At 38.0% G+C, this 19,053-nt stretch overlaps 2 protein-coding genes across 2 annotated transcripts in view; one reads left to right on the top strand and one right to left on the bottom strand.

The window, feature by feature from the left end:
• LOC143353697 (alkaline phosphatase) overlaps window positions 1–19,053 on the bottom strand; it is a 414,446-nt gene that overhangs the window by 59,536 nt on the left and 335,857 nt on the right. The window contains exons 4-6 of the mRNA XM_076787203.1: window positions 17,086–17,264; window positions 9,762–9,969; window positions 7,437–7,577 (exon numbers count right to left, since the gene is read on the bottom strand). Of these exons, the coding sequence (XP_076643318.1) occupies window positions 7,437–7,577; window positions 9,762–9,969; window positions 17,086–17,264 (528 nt within the window). The remainder of the gene's footprint in view (window positions 1–7,436; window positions 7,578–9,761; window positions 9,970–17,085; window positions 17,265–19,053) is intronic.
• LOC143353694 (uncharacterized) overlaps window positions 7,508–19,053 on the top strand; it is a 43,787-nt gene continuing 32,241 nt past the window's right edge. The window contains exon 1 of the mRNA XM_076787201.1: window positions 7,508–7,603. The gene's annotated coding sequence lies outside the window, so the exon portion shown is untranslated. The remainder of the gene's footprint in view (window positions 7,604–19,053) is intronic.

Genomic DNA, 19,053 nt, shown 5'->3' with positions numbered 1-19,053 from the left:
ATTTTTTACCTGTTTCCATTGTATCTGTTCGTGCCAAATTACACAGTCAAATTTCGGTGGTTCGCTCGAAATTCCGTAAAATTGATAGGAACGTGGAGAACTGTGCCGGAAATTTTCCCGAATTTAACACCGGATGAAAGTAAGCATCCCCGAGGAAATTATGTCATTCGGCGCAAACCATGTTCAAGAGCTCACGACGTGAACCCCTTGAACAAAAAAATCTGGCCGAGGATGCTGGATCTTCCTCTGTTCATTCCGCGATATCTTATCGTTGCTCGTGCCATGTCGAGAGGCCACTTCCGTCAACATGCTTAGGAGTGTCGTGACGAAAATGTCGGCAGATAAAAACCAAGCGCATGCGAATAGAAAAAACAGTGAAAAGGAACGAGTTCGCGCATCTGATCGTTCCTAATTTGCGTCTGTACGATTCGCTTTGATAAAAACGGCTTCAACATCCGGTCGTTTTTGTCAAAGATGCGATAAAAAACTGTGTTGGCATCACTAGCTGCGAAATCTGATTAACGGTTCGCGTTCAATAGTGTTAATACACTGAAGTGACAAGTGGAAGAAAAAGTTGATTATGAGATCACAGAGTTCGAATCTCAAAATCTAGTATCACATAAATGTTTTAAAAAACGTTGAAAATCGCACATCTTTACACACGCACAACTTTTGAACTAGTGATTTCCTAGGATTGAATCTTGGATTTTCGGCATTTTCTCGCCAAAATCTACAGAATTACATTTAAAAAAGTAAAAAATTTCTGGTTTCCTGAGGCAAAGTTTAACCGATCAAACTGTACAATATACTGAGTTGTAATCAAAACAACGGTATTTCATTTCACGTTATAATGAAATAAAAAATAAAAATTATTCCAAAGAAATCAATGAACATTTTACTATTGTAATGTAATTGTATTGTAATTAGATTACTGCACCCATCATCGCAGCGGAGAGTACAATCGGATGTATTTATTAAATAAAAGCTACTATTTCATTTCCCGAATTCTAATTTCTGGTAAGTTATATTGGGACGCTATAAAACCAATAAATGTAATACGTAATAAATTCCATATTCAACAAATTTTAATGAATTTCCACATTTCAAATGTAGCTGATACAATATAGGTTTTATCTAATGTACGAGACGCGACTGTCAAAAGCATGCAATGCATGAAAATAATATGTTGCATATGCAACTGAAGCACGAACATAAAGTTAAAAGCGAATATTTATATTCTGCAAATATGTCAGCCTAGTTTGCAGCACTGGAAACGTTGCAAAAATTTTGTATACGTAAAAAACATACCATTGAAAGGTATATAATATTATAATTTTTATTATGATATATTAATATGAGTAAAGTGCAAACTTGAGGCATTAAATGTTAAATTATTCAAAACATATTTCCAACAAAATTCGTCGAAAACTTATTGAATACAAATTAGTTCGATTGCATTGTCGTAAAGATTCAAACTTAAATTCTTAATTAACAAGCAAACAAAGCTTACAATATACACTTTGGTTATGCCTGTAAGAGCAATTGAAAGTGCAAAATGTTCGGCTGTGTCTACCTATACCGAACTATCACCTTTAAGTCCGATAACTGTACCCCACCCTGAAACTTCAAGGCTTTTTAGCGGGATTTACATTTGCTAGGATTCACGAAGAATTGTAAATTGTAAACTTTTTTACCACGATTACAATACCATTGCGCCAGCAAAATTTAACCACTTTGGGTCACAGTAAAACTTTTTAAATGGCCGAGCATTTACTACCGGAAAAGAAATAAAAAGGGCTATCACCCGATATTCTACACTCTACAGCTTAAGTACTTTTTGCTACGGAAATGAAACAATACGAAGAAAAATTGGAAACTGTTAAAATACTGCAATAAAAATATCGCAACCAGTTCCAAGACTTCGGTTGGATATTTTTCATTCGATCGTGCTACATACATCCTACTGGCATGTAAATTACATAAAATTCAGCAGCAGTAATACAATGAAAATATTGGTTTCCTTAAGTCATATAAAAATTCAGCAAAATATGTTAGGAAAGTGATATAAATGAGTTTGCGTGTCTTAGTATTGTAAACGAATAGTAGCGCAAAAATTAACTTCATCAAATGCATCCACGAGGAATTATTTAATAAATTTGTTTCTTTATTTCTTTATATTCTTTATTTTTATAAAGTAATGTGAAATAGTCATTGTTAGTGCTCCGTGAATATAGTGATAAAAATCACCACAAGTTAAATACCGACAATTTTTCCAAACTCGGAAATTTAAAATATTAAAATATTCTTTACAGTCACTATATTAACGACGACAAAATAAAATTTTATTTCGTTTCGAAGAAAATTGAGAACATTCGATCTCTGTCACGAGCCTGACTCGGTTGTTGTAGTGCGAGAGGTTAATGACACTCTTCGTCGCAGGCATTAAAAAGGGGTATTGCTACGGTCAATATCATAAATATGAGTCGGCTAGACAAAATCGATAATATAAAAAAACGACACCGTGAAGTTCGATGGGGGGCTGTGCTATCGAGGCAGTGTTTCATAAAAAATTGCCCCATATTCGGTTTTACCGTCGCGACGGACCGGCCGTCGCGTTATAAGTCCAATATTTTGTGTCCTAATCTCTTCCGTCGTCAAGTTCTTTATTAATCCCGGTGCCATTACTCTTCAGCTATAAACCGCTCAAAACAACCGGAAGCAACAGCGCCGGCGCTCGAGCGAACGACGAAAACCCTGGGGCTTGGAGTCCGCGTGTTAGACGAGGGGCTGAAGGGTTGCGGCTTTGTCGAGCGGAAACCTTATTTCTCTGTTACTCGAGAGGGAGGGAATGGGTAGGTTGTGGGCGAGAGCATTTTTTTCTATTTATATCGGTCCGGCCGGCTTCACGCATCGTCCCCCCTCCCATCCCGGAGTTTCTCTCCGAAAAAGTGTTCTGATGTGACCGAGAACCGTCCCGACGGATCGCCGGAATTTCTCGCCTCGAAGCCAGGTAGCTGGCAACGGGCGAAACGCGTGTAAAAGGTTTACGAGGACTTTAACAGGCGACCGCGATTGCCAGCGTAAAGTACGTCGGACGCATTAACGCCGCCGAGAACGTAACTCGTCAGACCCCCTCCCTTGCCCGCTCCCCGTACCCCGGTACGCCCCTGGTTGTTCGGATTAAAATCCAAATTTCGGTCCGAGTAACTAGCGCCCGCGTCACAGGCTCAACGGATTCCCCAGATAAGAATTCGTCACCAGTGTTCCCGGCAAATCTCTCTTGTAGGAGTTAATACCTCGTGTAGCCTTGGGAATTACCTGCTAACTGAATTAGCGGAATATTGCGGAATGACTGTTCTAGACTTTTTCTTTTGGAAATGGTTTAGACAAATTTAGCGACGGTTGTTAGCTATTTAGTAACATGCACTTTGCCAACATTAAACCTACCTAGCATTAAACGTGGCTAGTATGCGAGCTGTTTAACCCTCGTCTGACCCTCCTGCCAATTTGACACACTTTTTATGTAAGGGATAACGATACTCTGCCATTTGTAGAACTATTGAACCGATTTTTCAAAAATGGTAGAATTTTCATTTTGACAAGAAGTTACAGAGTCCTGTAATTTTATCTTTTAAAATTTCGGAAACGTATCTGATTATTTATAAATGTATCGCACACCTGTATGCACTACACTTTAAACTTCGAACGCGTTTTTCCTTAATTAGAAATTTTAACCGTGGGTCCGGAAAGTTTCCTTTCATAATTTAGTGATTAGGGAAACGTCAAAATAACATGTAGATTTTCCCAGTTATTATGCTGTAAGCCGTTAACACCGTAGATGTTTACTTGATTAGATGTTATGAACAAACCTGTACACCGTGTTCGAAACGGTTATAGATCAATTATGTAACGTAATATTCACATATCAAATAATCCAAATAACTTATAAATTACATTCTCAGCCTGTTTGAACGGAATCGAATTGAACACTAACCCGACGAATTTAATTGCAAGATCTTCGAAAAGGACGAGAAAGAAAAAGTGTGGGGTCAAATAAAGAAAGGTTATTGAAGTAGAAAAGGAAACCAAGGATGCGTGAGGAAACTCCAAGAACTGTGAAGACGGTAACGAATGAGGGGTAGAAAATCGTGAAGAAACTTAAGCCAGTTTTAACTCGGACCTACCCTAGATCAGACTTAAACCTAACTCGATTCTAGGAGACAAATATACCGGCTAAAATCCTTCGGGTAAAAAAGTCCAAACAGCAACTTAAAAGAAATATCGAGGACAATGAGAATCAATGATATCACAGGCTACATACTCACCCGGCCATGTTGTTTCGTCATTTCTTCAATTAAGTACGCTAACATCAAATGCATCCATCATCATCCATTCATCCATTCATCCATTAAATAAATGATCAGATATTTTCAACAGACATTTACTTCAGAAGCTGTTGAAAAGGCATTAACAAATGTCTAATAAATACAAAAAATAAAAGAAAATAATCAGAAAATTAAAAGAAATACATAAAAAAAAAGTCTGAATGTCTAAACATAATTTTTAGTATATGAGCAAGATTGTACAATAATTAATAGTATTAAAAATTACATATATATGACAAACAATACGCCCCATTAATTGAAAAAAAAAAAACGAAATATTTCATACTAAGTATTACCTTCAATTTTAAACTGTAATAGTGCACATCACGCATAATTTTTCCGTGCAGCACAATGCAAGCAATTGCAGGAAACTGAAAATTCAGTTTAAACATAAAATTTCGATCGTTACAGGACAATATTCACGTCGCTAATCAAACACATTACCATTCGAGAGATATTCACTGAAATAAAAGGACACCGCAGACGGGAGATGAAATAAAAATTTGATTCAAATAACCGCTTAAACAGAGGCTTGTTTCAATAGTCTCCGGCTCCCGTTTTTCGATTTACACGCGCATGCTGCTCGTTCGAGTTTAAATACCCAAATCTGCAATTCGAATTCGAATGTTCCGCGCGTTTTACAATCCCGATTATTACAGCGGCGTTGTCTCCATTCTTGAAATACTGCTACAACGTTGAAATTTTGTACAAGTGGAATTGGTCGGTACCGCGTGGGAGATTTAATCACAGTTTCGCGAGCCGAAAAGGTGATTGATTTACAGAGAATGAAAGTTATAACGCGACAGCTAGAGCTCGGAATTCAACAGACCGGTCCAAGAGAGGATCGGCGAATGGTAGGGGCTGCCAAACAGCACGACACTTTACTATCGGAACTACAATTTTTCTAAACGGTTTCATCCTCACCGAGGCATGAACATTTTCGACACAGGTCCGAGCGCATTCCCCACTAATTGGAAAGTGTGCTTTATCGTAGCAGCCTGCAAAAATCTCAGCCAGATCGAATTCTGCGAATTCTTTCTCTCCACCTGTTTTTCTCCTGGTCATTTTAGCGCGTCTATTCTTCGGCACGAAAAAGCCCGTGCGTTAAAAGTGCAATGGTCCAGAACGTTGAATAATTCTAATTGTATTGTCTTGAAGTATATGTATTCAAAAATATATCTGCGGAACATGTGTTTCAATTCGTAAAAATAAGAAAGTTGTCGATGCTTGAAGTATGTATACGTGAGGTGCTCATTTGCACCTCCCTTGCAGTCTCTCTTGAAGACTTTTGTCGGTTCCTAATTAGCAGGGAAAAATTTTATGGCAACGAATACCTCGTCGCACTCTGACCTTCAGGCATGTAGTGCGACTTAGGCACGTCCGAAAAAACCCAAGTTTCGTGCCTTTCCGACACCTCGGCGAGCGTTCGCGTAGCACCGACCAGTGTTGCCAGATCGAGACATGTCTCCCCCACTTTACCTTACCCCTTCTACGACGCCGTTCCCCTAATCTCTTCCTCCATGGCACGTGACGCGCTTCGTCTCTGTCGTGAAAATGTCACGTGACTAATCCGGTAATAATAGAGAGAGGGTGGGGGGTACCTGTATTCCCCTCAATTTCCCCGGTCTGACAACATCGGTTCCGACCCACTGATTGGTGGACTACTGATCCAGTAAACAGGTACAGTGGCTCGTATTAATGTTCGGACACTCTTAATAAAACGACAACTTTGGACCATGCGACTTGGATTCTTTTTTGGAAGTTGGAACAACTGGTTTACTACGTGACGTGAAAAAAGAATTTTTAAAAATTGCAATTGATCGGAATTGCAGAGAAAATACTAAAAGTTGTATTTGACAACCTTTTTATGTGGGCCCATGTTGAACATTTAAAGTACGTGTCAGCTTTCGTACCAAATAAAGTTGTACGAAAGGTTACGAAAGAGGTTGGATCAGCGGTTTTTCGGAGCAGGGAACAAGGGCGAGAAAAAGCAGAAGAAAAAAGGGTATATTTTGCAAGAGAAAATGCGTTTCCCGGCAACGAAAGAACACAAGATGTACATACCGGTTACCAGAGGGCGGTAAAGCTATAAACACCATACTGTACGGAATGCTGACTCAATCTTGGAATAAGAAATTCGCGTTTCCCTGCGCGCAACAACCCCGGAAGCATTAAATTGAATCATATTCTCGCTAAAGATTTGAATTACGAGTAGTCTGCGAATCTCTATGCTTTTCTGCATCAACTGTAAATTGTGTTTAAGCGAGGATACCGCGAATAAAATTAATTTTTAGAGATAATCGAGGAATCGCGTCACCCACATATGACATAACCATGAAAATATGAACCATATGAAAATGTTCATATTTTCATTACACGTCACGTAAAGGGCAAACGGAAGATACGAACAGATCGCCTGAGAAAAGTGTGGCTTATTGTGCGAGAAATAAGCTACAAATTTATGTACTGCGGCATGACCTTCAAGTGACCTCGAACACTGAAGACGAAGATCAAACTTGTAAATGATCAAACACCTGTAAATGTTCAGAGAGATTTGTAAAGAATGGCGACGAATATATGAAAGAATTTTTGCAATCATCTAATTCTTATACATTCTCTTGTCCGCCACTGTTAATCGCTTATTGTGAGCTCTGGTTAAATTTCATCTTGTGAACTCAAATAAGACGATTCGAAATAAATATAAAACCGCAGATACAATTGCTTCGGCGACAATAAATAAGCGGTAAACCGTATCCACCAAAAACCACGATAAAAACGCGGAAGCGGTTTTGCCCAGGAAGAAAATACATCGCGTACCTTCGTGAGACGTTCTATTTTAGTCGGCCGCGATAATTCATCGGTTTCGGAACGTCCAGAGCCGTGACAGTCCGAAAACGCTTTGATATTTTTCAGTAAAAATCTCGTATCTGTTTTTCTTTCAAGAGCAGCCGAGTGAGACGATAAATCATTGCGGGCGGTGAATCACAGTTTTCGGTAGCGAGAGATGCAGTTCCGCGAAAGGATACGAGTCCATTCTTTTCTACTACGTACCTTCGACGAAGAGGAAATATCCTTCGGGATTCTTCGCCAGTACACGAAGCGCCTTTATAGTCATTTCAGCCAGCGAAGGGTCACCGGTCCCGTTCGTGTTTCGGTCGACGTCGAAGTCCATATGGGAATAGGAAAACAGTCCTGAAATCATCGAACGCCGTGAAACGGTGAGCCACGAAACTTTCAGCTGGATAACTTTTATCGATCCCCATTCTATCCCTGATCGAATTTCGCCCGCGTCCCATCGCGTTGTAACTGAATTAAGGAGAATATTTCGAAACGAAATCATATTCCGAAAATTTTTGGGATATTCTCGCCTAATATGAATCCACTGTTGCGTACGGTAATACTTGAAATGACAAATTACAATGTTTTCAAAGATCGTTCACTAAACTGAAAAAGAGCAATATTCCAATGATAAGGATGACGTATGTGTAGGGTGAGGGACCCGATTACCGTAGAGGTGCCAATTACTGTGCTCATATTAATTATACAGTGTTTACTCGATATATGTTCAATACACGGATCTAGCCAGGGACATATATCGCGCAGGAGATACTATTCTTTGATCCACGCGTCTTTACACTCCTCGGCTACATCTTGACCCCTGACGAGGTAGACCCCGGGACAGTGGGGATAGTTCTGGGACTTTTATCGGCTAGGCATTTGGGACACACATAGAGTAAACACTGTACTTATTTTTAAAGCATAATGTATATTAAAATCAGTTAACGTATATGTTATATACCTCTTTTTTAATATTCATTACGCTTGAAAAATAAGTATAATTAATATAGTTTGTTCTCTACGACTGATATGGAAAGTTTTTATTTTGCATAAAAATCCGCAATCCCCAAGTATTATTGAGGTAATTGTTTATTTATATTTGCCCTGGAAAATCAAATCATATTTTTCTCTGGTATATATGTGTATCATAAAAAATAAGAGAGGCACTTAAGCGGTTCAAATTGAGTGGTGTACTCTGTATAATCGGCAGAGCTTGTGTAATCTCTACGAACGTCAGGCCGATTATAATTAGGCCAACCTAACTAAGACCTAATCGTATTCGAGGACTAATGCAATCGCACATAGTGGATAATTGTCGAACGTTGTGATGCACAATCCGAATTATTTCTGCCATATTGTAACATTTATATGTGTGTGCATGTCTGTGTCTGTGTGCGTGTCTGTATTATCCCTATTTCCATGTAAACGTTTATTAGCGTCGCATTACTATAAGAGTGTGCGCACAATTCTTGAAATCTCTAAATTTTAACGAAATTAGTCTAGAAATTTCTCATATATTTCTGTACCAATTTTGAAAACTTCATTTCAAGAATGCTCGTCCGAAGTTTCAATTATCTGTTACCACCATTCAACACGAATGCACTTCCGGAGCGACAAATCCAACAGTTTTATTGAAGTTTCAAATAAAACTTTGGCAAAGTATTTCAAACAAGATATACCCTATCTGAAAAATCTCGACTTTCTTCATTTCACCAAAGGTACAGTTAGTACAAAAAGTATTTGAACACTGAACTTCCGATTCTCGAGAAATCGTCGATATTTGAACTGTGATCAATTTCGTTACAAAAATAGTACAACAATTGGATGTATTCTCAAGCGCGCTGCCTCTATTTTTGCCATCCATCGCTCAATAAAATTATTAAAGAAAGAAATATCTATGTAAACCCGTATCTTGCAAATAAATGGAAAATTTTTATTTTGCATAGAAATCCGCAGTCCATTCATAACTATATAACTGATAATGCTTGGGATCATCCAATGATTATTTTAACGTGCAATTAATCAGTTCGTTAAAAACTGAGCAATTGAATGACGATTTTCATGCACTGGGTCAAAAAAGACCCAGACTCCGCCGTCGGAGGGTCAAAAGGGAAAATATATTTTCCTGTAACTTCCGTTTTTTCTACAATCGACTTGGACAATTTAAATAAGCTAGACTGCGCATTTTTTGCATTTATGAGAAAAGCGAGTAGATGCAATTTAAAGTAGTAGATGGATTAAAAGAATTTCAGAATATCGGTGTAGTAGTTTCCGCTTACTAAAATTGTTAACGAAAAAAAGAAATTTCACTTTGGCTCCTGTTTCTCGAAAGCGATGCAAACAATTTTTCTTTTGTATTAAAATCCGCAGTCTCGCGATCGCACAAATAAGCCAATCTCGAGTTTCGAATGAACTGACGAGCATTCCGGAGAAGTCGCGACACCATCCGGGACGCTCTACGATCAATCCGCGTTACGGATTATATCCGAATTCGCTGATAATGAAGGTGACAGTAAAAAGAATTGTGCTGTTCGTTACCGAGAAGATGGTTCACTTTCCGTGGGTCGACGTTCACGAGCTGCTCCTTGTTAGCGACGTATTTCGCGGCTATGTTCCGCAACCGGTGGTTCCTGGACCATTCTTCGATCAGATTCCTTCCGTCCAATCGTCTGCCGTCTTTCTCGGGCTCCTCCGGATCTTGGACCACTTTCGGCACGAAATGACGCCTGCCCCCGCCGAGGACCACCTAGATCGATTGGTAACTTTATTGCCGCGTATTTTATCGAGTCGGATAAAACTGGATTTCGAGTAATAAAGTTGGACAATTGGCGAGCATTTGAGGACGAGCCGCCGAACTCCGAGACGGATCGGATTCGTGGAATTAACCTCCGGCTCTAGCCCGAGAAGCATGAGAAATCAATTCTACTTTTCAATCCTCCGCTTAGTTGGTCTATTAAAGTTGTCGACGATTTTTGAATGTTGACTTTACTCATCCCATCAAACCATCCACCCCCGCTCTTTCCAACGATCATACTCGGCCTTTGACAAGGTATCAGATGATTGTAAAAGTTAGTTAAGCAATTTCAAATAACATTCAAAAATTCATTTGGAAACATGGCTGTTCGATTCATAAAACAGTTAATTACAGCGCTAGATTCTATCTGCATTGATTAGTCCCGGGTGTTTTCAAAATTATATCGTGGCCACCATAGCGCGAGCCTAACCTCCGGATAGATGGAGATCTCATAAATTAATGGACCGACAAGTGACCTTGACCCTGTTTTCAAGGTCAACATGGCTTTTTATTCCATTGTATAGTAATCATCGCGACGAGTACAAGTCTCGAAGGAACCGTGGGTCTCGAGTCAATCGTTCTCTTAGAAATCCACTTTAAAGTTTCCTAAACTATTTTATTCCATGTACCAATACCATATACCTATTTTGACCTTGAGAACAGGGGCACTTTTGCGGTCCATTGTTTTAAGAGATCACCACTTATCCAGAGGTGCAGAATCACGGAGTGGTCACGACACATAATTTTGGAACACCCTGTACAATTTTCTAGAATTGTCTCTCGACGTTTTACCAGCTGGTGGACCTCTTTTTCATTAAAACTGTGTGCTTTTTTTCTGAATAAGGTCTTCAAGATCTCTGCAAATCAGGCAAGAACTTTTGCAATCACCTAATGCATTCGTTTTTATACTGACAATTTGTCTACCGGCAGGTTACTAATAATATTTTTGAAATCAATGATCAAAAATTTGAAAGCGACAGCAATTTTATCCATAAGCCAGGAAATTATATAGTAACTTCTGATATTATTTGACAGAAAATGAACTGTGTTTTAAACATAGCTCGGTTATTAAAAAGTCTGTTAATAGCTCTTCGGTAGATAAAGTATTAACGCAAAATACGCTGGCGTGCAAAATTAAAGAAGCATTTTTTCATTGGAAAATTGCTAATATTTAAACATTAACTTCGTGACGAAGAATCATAAGACAATAATTCTTGGCTCATTTCAAAGGGCGAAGCATCTGCTCTCGAAGTCTTTAGATAGATCGTTCAAAGAAGATTTTTCATCATGTGGAGTGGTGGAAAAACGAAGACACCCTTCCCTTCCGTAGGTTTTTTTTTAATTCAAAAGATCCTGCTGATGTTAAAAAATTATTTTGAGTACTAAAATCAGCCTGAATTTGAAAATTGGTATCTCTCCTTCATAACAATGATAAATGTTATGTCTAATTCTAACAAAATAGTTAATCAACGTCACATTATAAGCTCTCGTAACGCTATAGTAAATCATTTAACACTCACTGTAGATATTATTTCTGTAACATTTGAACCAGTATTTCACGATATCATTATTCCGTTGGGATTTATGAATGAAATAGTTGATTTATGAAAATGTGCAGTGAACGTGAACTTTCAAAGCATTATGAATTTTTAATTCTTAGTATTGGTTCGCAATTGCTGGGTGCGTTAATTCCAAAGTTTCCATTGTTCCGGTTTCAGCCGGGCGATATTAATTAATTGCTGACGGGGCAGTACCTAAAAATCAAATTTGTCCGGATTACAGTTTGCTCTAGTTTCACACCTTTCATTTTCTGAGCGACTGTTTTCGAGAGTTCTTCTCATACCTATACGTGTTCGCGTCCCGTCAGCCATCCTGATCCCAGAAGCAATTTCGTAGAATTTCAAAGTCAACCGAAGGGAAACGTTCTTTTCGTTGCCTCCGAGATTTTCCATTTCAGTGATTGTAGGATTTGTTTCTTTAGTTTCTCTTTTTTTTTTTTAAGGCACTATAAATGGAAACCGTGTGTAAGGAAGAGACTCCGAACACGCGACCTACATCGTATGCTTTTATACTTTAACGTCACCTGGAAAAAAAAAACCTGCACGCTGATCTCGTAATATTTTACAATACAGTCGCGTCAAATAAATTCGAATAATCGTGCCAATCGTCAACGTGGCGGCGAACGTTTGCACGCATAATTGAAATGTAGAAATGCTGGAATTCATTTAACAAGTTCTCAACTACACGCGGATTTCATGTTAATTCGTACTTTCGCTCGATAATCAATTAGATAAAAATTATGTGCCCCACTTTCTGTGCACGAGTGCACGAGAATGTCAACGGAAAAATAAATTGTTACTATTTTTCGGTTTCAATGGGTTCGACAGTTCCGTGGGAACTATGCACGTTCAATCAACGTGCCATCAAGCCACCTAACTTCACAGGTGAAGCCTTGTAAATTGTTTGCAATTTTGAAATAAAAAAGTCAATTTTACTGCAAAAGAAATTCAGCAAAAAGTGACCAGTTACTTCAGTACTAAAATTAGCTGTAATTTTCTAGCAAGGAACAAAAAATCTTAACGCTCTTCGTACCGAAAACTTTTTAAATAGCACAGCCGCTAAACTGCAGAATTACAATTATTGTTTCCAGAGTAAATAGTCCGACAGTAAAATTGACTTTTCTGTCTCAAAATTTAAAAGAAAATTTGTTTTTATTTCAAAACTGCAAATTCTTTTCTCTTTTTGTGCGGTTGTCCGACCAAAAACAAGAGGAAAGTATGTTTTTCCATCGCGAGGCTTTGCCTGTGAAGTTGGACAGCCTGATAGAACGTCGATGGCGCGTGTATAGTTCTCGCAAGACTATCAAATCCAGTGAAAACCGAAAAGGTTTTTAGTAAAATGTTTTGACAGATATTTCGTTTTCAGACGAAATGCGGTCACCGCGTCGTGATTCGCGTTATTATCTCCACGATAATTCTTAAATGGACACACTCGCGAACTGTCCATAATCAATTTCTGCAAAATGAATTTCATCCTGTTGGCCCGATACGGCCACTGAATCGGAAAGCTCCGATTCAAAGACAGTCATCCACCTGCACCTTTAATTCCTTCTATCTGCGGGAAAACTCTCGAGAGAACTGCGACCCGACGGGCTATCGCGAGCAGGAACTTTTGCATAAAACTTTTCTCACAGTGTCGCGAATGGTCATTCTAGGTGGCAAAAAAATCATAGATCGTTTCATGCTTCTTCAAACCGATTGAAATTTTCTGTTAGGTCATGAAATGATATTCAACGTATGTAGAACCTTTAAAAATAACATTTATATTGAAAAATATTATAAAAACAAATATAGAAATAAATAAAAAATATAATATATTAAATAAGTATAACAATAATATCTAAATACAAAAATATAAAAATAATTCTTCGCTGATATCGCTGTCGATACCAACGAAGTTACTTATGGGATTAGTTAACGGAAGTTCTTGTTAAAAGTAGATCTAATACACCTTTCGGTAGCGAATTTGTATTTTTTGCGATTTCACCCTATAATAATTTATGATGGAAGTAATTAACAGCATTGCTATTAAGTCGTAGTTTGTAGAAACACTCGTATTCATCCTTGTGTGGCCAATCCTAAACCTTTTTGTGTCTTTGTTTCGAGCTTCTTGAGCCTCTTCAAACATCAAGCCAATGAAATAATAATTTGTGCACTGTAACGAGCATATAAAAACAAGGATATAAATTTAAATGTAAATCTTTTGTTTCGCGAACAAATTTCTCGAAATTTAGGAAATTAATGTTGTGACCTGAAGAAAGAGAAGATAAGGCATAAAACAATCTTTCAAGAAGATTCTAAAATGCTAGCTTCGCTCTATTAAAGTCAACTAACCAGCATAGAAAACTGGTACTTAAAAAATTTCTAATGCATTTATAACAAAATTGAGTGGATAAAATTTGAAATTGCAGGAGAATTTCAAAAATTTTAAATGGCAATATACTATTCGTCATCTATTAAAATTTACAAGTAAAGAAACAACATTCTACTTGGTTTCTATTTCTTGCACTCGATGCGGACAATATTTATTTTGCATGAAGATCCGCAGTCTAGTTATAAATAATATAATGAATTTCTTGATATCTTTTGACATTTTCACTATTTTGGGATTCACTTATTCCTTTCTGACATATATACACAGAAATCACTTCCACCAACGAAACAGACAATTTGTTAAACTGCATTATCAACCTCACGAACTAATATTAATGTTCAACATTTCACCGCTGCCTCCATCAAAAGTACTAAAAGTACTACTAAAAGTGCTATCAAAAGTACAGAACAGATATCCGTAATACCGTATATTATCGATTTATAAATTTTTCGGAAAAAGGCATCGGCAAACAATTCCGCGTATCCATTTTGCGGTGCACGGATTGCATTCATCGTTGTTTCAAAATGTATTCAGCGGAGGTGAAACGTTAAAAATTCCAAACTAAAATCGTGTCGTTTGCATCGTCGATGAAATACCGGACCAAACTGGAAAATCAGCGTCACCGTTTGACTGTGCAATTCATCGTCGATATATCGGTGCGTGCGCGCGCGTAATATCCTAAAACACGGGCAAAAAAAAAAGAGAGAAAACAAAAGGAAACGTATTGCATTCAAAAAGCGTTGCTTGGAGCTGAGAAATTGATTTCTGTCGGACAAAGGATTTCGAGGGGAATGAAATACTCGTAAGCATTGGCCCCGTAATGCACAAATCGCGCCATTCAGCCGCGAAAATTTCGCCTCCGGGCAGTCACATATATCTGATCTATGCAAGCGATTTCCACTGAATGCGAGTTCTCGAAGAAACGCTTCTCTGATCAATTCAACATTTTTTATCCGTACACTTTCTATAACGAGTTGCTCTTCAGCCGGAGTTGCTGTGCAATAACTTCAAGAAACAAGTAAAAGAATTAGGCGGATTCGAGCTATTTAAGTCTTTACTTTGATCATCTAGAAATAGCCAGGTTTGCTATAATGTAATGTACAAGGCTGAAGTAATAATAGAGCCACTAGAGACCTCGTATCGATTAAAAGTATGCAAAAGTTTTAGTCTTTTTCAATCGTCCATCTATGATAACAGGGCTGCGGATCTTTATGCAAAATACAAGTTTTTGCAAATATTTTCTTGTAAATTTATATATGTTCTCCAATTGTTTTAGTGTGGTGTACATTTCGAGTCGAATACGAGTTAGAGCAACTTATTCCTTGTCCTGTTAAGTGGGTTTTCACACACTATGTAATCAAACAAATAATTTGATAGTATTTAGAACAGACAGTGGGCGAACTTTCAGCCAGAAAGAAAAATTAGAAATTCATACTATGGACATGGTGCATTAGAGCAACGAGTACTGCAATAGTGCTATTGTATTATAATACGAGCAAGCACAGAAATTGATTCTGTAAGTATCAAGAAAGTCATTTCCTACTTTATGCTATCAATTGGGATTTCCGTCTAAGCGGATTTCAGTCTTTAGTCAATTCTTTTCTTATACTTCCAATAATTGAGGTTGAAGTTTTCCTGACCTTTTCGATCCAACTTCGATTCGCCCATTACGTCGGGACCAGGGTCGAGATATTATTCTCCTTTTCCCGTAATATTACTTAGACTTGTACCGAGTGCATAAGTTGCAATTACACTGTGAATTTTTATGCAAAATAAAATCCGTCTGTATTAATTGCGAAAGAAACATTTATTCCATTGTTCAAATCATTTTTACGAGCCGAAAACGGTTCTGTATAATTTCTGTATAATTGGCAACGACTCTGTATAATTGCTTCAGCTTTAAGGGAATCAAATAAGCTGTGGTGCAAGCAATCGGCTGCACCGAAGCCTCGGATTGTATTTCGAATATTTTGAATTGCACTGGACCACCAGTTATGATAGTACATCCCACACAGTATTCTGTAGCTACTTCGATTGAATTCCACATCTCATATTCTATTTAAGAACATCAATTACTGTACATTTAGTTCGTTGAATAGTTCATGAACTACATTTCACGTACAGATGCATTTACTAAATTATATATAGTATTGCTATGCACGGTTTTAGAAAATACGACATCGAATTTGACGTTCAAACCTACAGCCGGAGATTAAAAATAAGTGAACAGATAGTGGAGAGAGGCTGTCGGTGAAATTTAATGAAACTAGAATAATAATTGCTGCATGTTTAAATTCTACTATAACTCAGCATTAAGATTGGATATTATATTTTAAATTTTCTGTATCACCACATAACGAAAAATTTTCATAAATGTCGCTGAACTGTACATTCAAAATGTACTCGTGCATCTGATATGATTATGTGAATATTGAAAAACTGTAAAGAAATTCAGATATTCTATTGAAGCACGACTGCCAACTATAGCAAGTGTCATTCGAAAGCAGACTGTTTCTTTTTCGATAGTTAAAGGAGTAGTATAGTTGACACACTTAATCAAACACATCCTAAGAAGATGCTCGATTAAATGAGTCAAATATTCTAGATACTTATTGTTTTTCCACTAGTTCATTAACTTTCCCTATGATTATTACAAACATTTATGTGAGCCATTTGCGAAAATGGTGCAAGTCGAGACAGTTGATTATTGAATAATGAGGAATTACGTAAACGTTCGATAAGACACTCTAAAATTATATTACACTTAAAAATGGTAAACATTGACTTACACCACTTTCGCATTAAGCGGCTCATTCGTTTCCACGTGTAGCCGTTAAAGTTGACTTCTCTTAAACAAACTGGTGTTCCAAATGTGCTGTACTTTCCCCGTCAATTTAACATGCGACGAGAGGGCGATAACTCAAAAGCAAAGCAGACACTGCAGTGCATAGCTCTGGACTTTTATCTTCAGATTAGCTTAAAATATTTCACACATGTGATCGCCGTCTCTGCGGATAGTTTAGGAACCACTGCACGTATCGAGTCACGTGAGCCACAAAGACAGATGTAAAGACTGCGCGGAGAATCTGCGACTGGTGTAGACAAAGCCGGTTGAGCTAAAATATAATCCCGTACGTTTATGTTACGGCCAGGTTCGTCCTCGAGCAGCTGACGTGCGATGTCCTTGCAAGAGGTTCGCGCAGCAGGTGGCACCTTGCCGTCATCCTCCCAGTAACGGCTGGCTGCATGCGCATAAAGAGCCGCCGGTGTCGCGTGTGTCACCCTCGTGGTCGTCACCAATCCCGTCGATTTACCTGTAAACAGGGAGAACTTCGATTATCGAAGGACCATTACCGGCTCCACTTTATCAACGAATTCTTCTATACCAACGTCAATCAATGTCTACACCCCGCGACTTTATTACATCTCTGACGTGACAACACCCCGAAGTAAGATACCGATCATAAACGTAAGGTTCGCGCTATAAGGGAATATTTCCTGTATATCCAAAATTACATCACATCATTTACCGGATTTCAACCCCATTCGTGGGACGAACTAAAACGACCAATTAGCAAAGAACGCAATCGGTGGCAAAGTAAAGTTTTTTTTAATTAATTAAGCACAGTGATTTCTCTATATATGTCGCCAAGGCCTGGATGATAAACGTCGCGGAATTGTGAGGGGCGAAGCTCGAGAGGCCTCGGTCGCCGTAAACATAACACGGCTCAAGCATGCGTCCTCGACGATACACGACGCTGGCAAGAGCCGTGTTGTTGACATATATCGAAAATTCACTGTGTTACACGATCTGCAAATATATCTTCCTCTATAGTGAATGGAGGAAGGAATTGGCATCACAGTATAGCGACTCAAGCCTGTAATTGTATGTGACGTAACTCAAGTCTGTAATGGAAGGAGATCTACGACATTTCTAAGACGGAACCAATTATTCAGAAGAGAACCGTTGTAGAATTGTTGTCCTCCTCTGGGTAATCCAACCGGAAATAGCTTTCTCCACTTAAATAGCTTTTCAATTGAAATAGATTGTTACGTTCTGACTCGGGTGATCGAGTATTGATTAAATACGCGATAAAATATATTTTAAACGTTTGCGTTAACAATTCCTTGAAATTTGATAAGGCCAGTCTTGTAATATCTTAACTCTTTGCACTCGGATGCCCCCTCTAAGGGGTTTGTTGATTTCATAAGTCTTATTGAATTTTAAGACAACGACTGCCATTGTATTTCACTTAACGTCTCCCTTCACGATTAGAAAGTCCAGCAAAATGTAAATGATGCAACAAGTCGCGAGGCACACCCCTTGTCTTTGTACCAAGTTCCTCCTGTTTTCCCAAGTATCTTTTCCATGCTTTTTGAAACAAACAGCCCTTGTATACATAGTGTACAGTTCTCTTGAGCTGGGAGTGAAACTTCCATTCACTTGACTTTTTAGTAGGTTTTCCACCCCCTCTGTAGGGTCATCTGTTTGTGTTAGTCCTTGCCAGGGAAAGGCTGTATTTTTGTCAAAACTTGCTGCCGCATGCAGTTCCTGTTTTATTTAAATTTAATACTATTTCATCTCTATCGCAAATTATTATATTAACAGTCGGATAGATTAGAAATGCCTGGCCCCGAAAGAAGTTACATATTATTTTAAACTATCGCCATTTTTTAAATTGTGTCGACAAGATTGTTTGAATTCATAACTATATTACGATAATGTGATAAAAAGCATACGAACAAACACTGAATTAATCTTTTTGTACGACGCCACTTTCGTTAATTAAGAACTTCAATAAAACAATCACAGGGACAAATATTAGCACACTTCAGGCACCAATAAAAAAGAACTTGCAAGGCAATAAATTGAAATTTTCACATACGTGCATTGAAAACAAAATAAATAAATATAAATTTAACTTTTCGGCGGTGCAATTTATATGTTCATATTTCAAAATGTTATATTTCGTTTGGTTCACTCTTATCTGCACAACGCGCCGATATGGTTTTACGATAAAATCTGCAAAGCCGTGTGTAACATTAATATCGCACGTTACAATGCAACGAAAGAAAAAAGGTTATCATTTCCACTTACAAGTG

This window comes from Halictus rubicundus, chromosome 4, assembly GCF_050948215.1.
Source record: "Halictus rubicundus isolate RS-2024b chromosome 4, iyHalRubi1_principal, whole genome shotgun sequence".
Classification (NCBI taxonomy): domain Eukaryota; kingdom Metazoa; phylum Arthropoda; class Insecta; order Hymenoptera; family Halictidae; genus Halictus; species Halictus rubicundus.
This window is presented reverse-complemented; position numbering and strand designations above follow the sequence as displayed.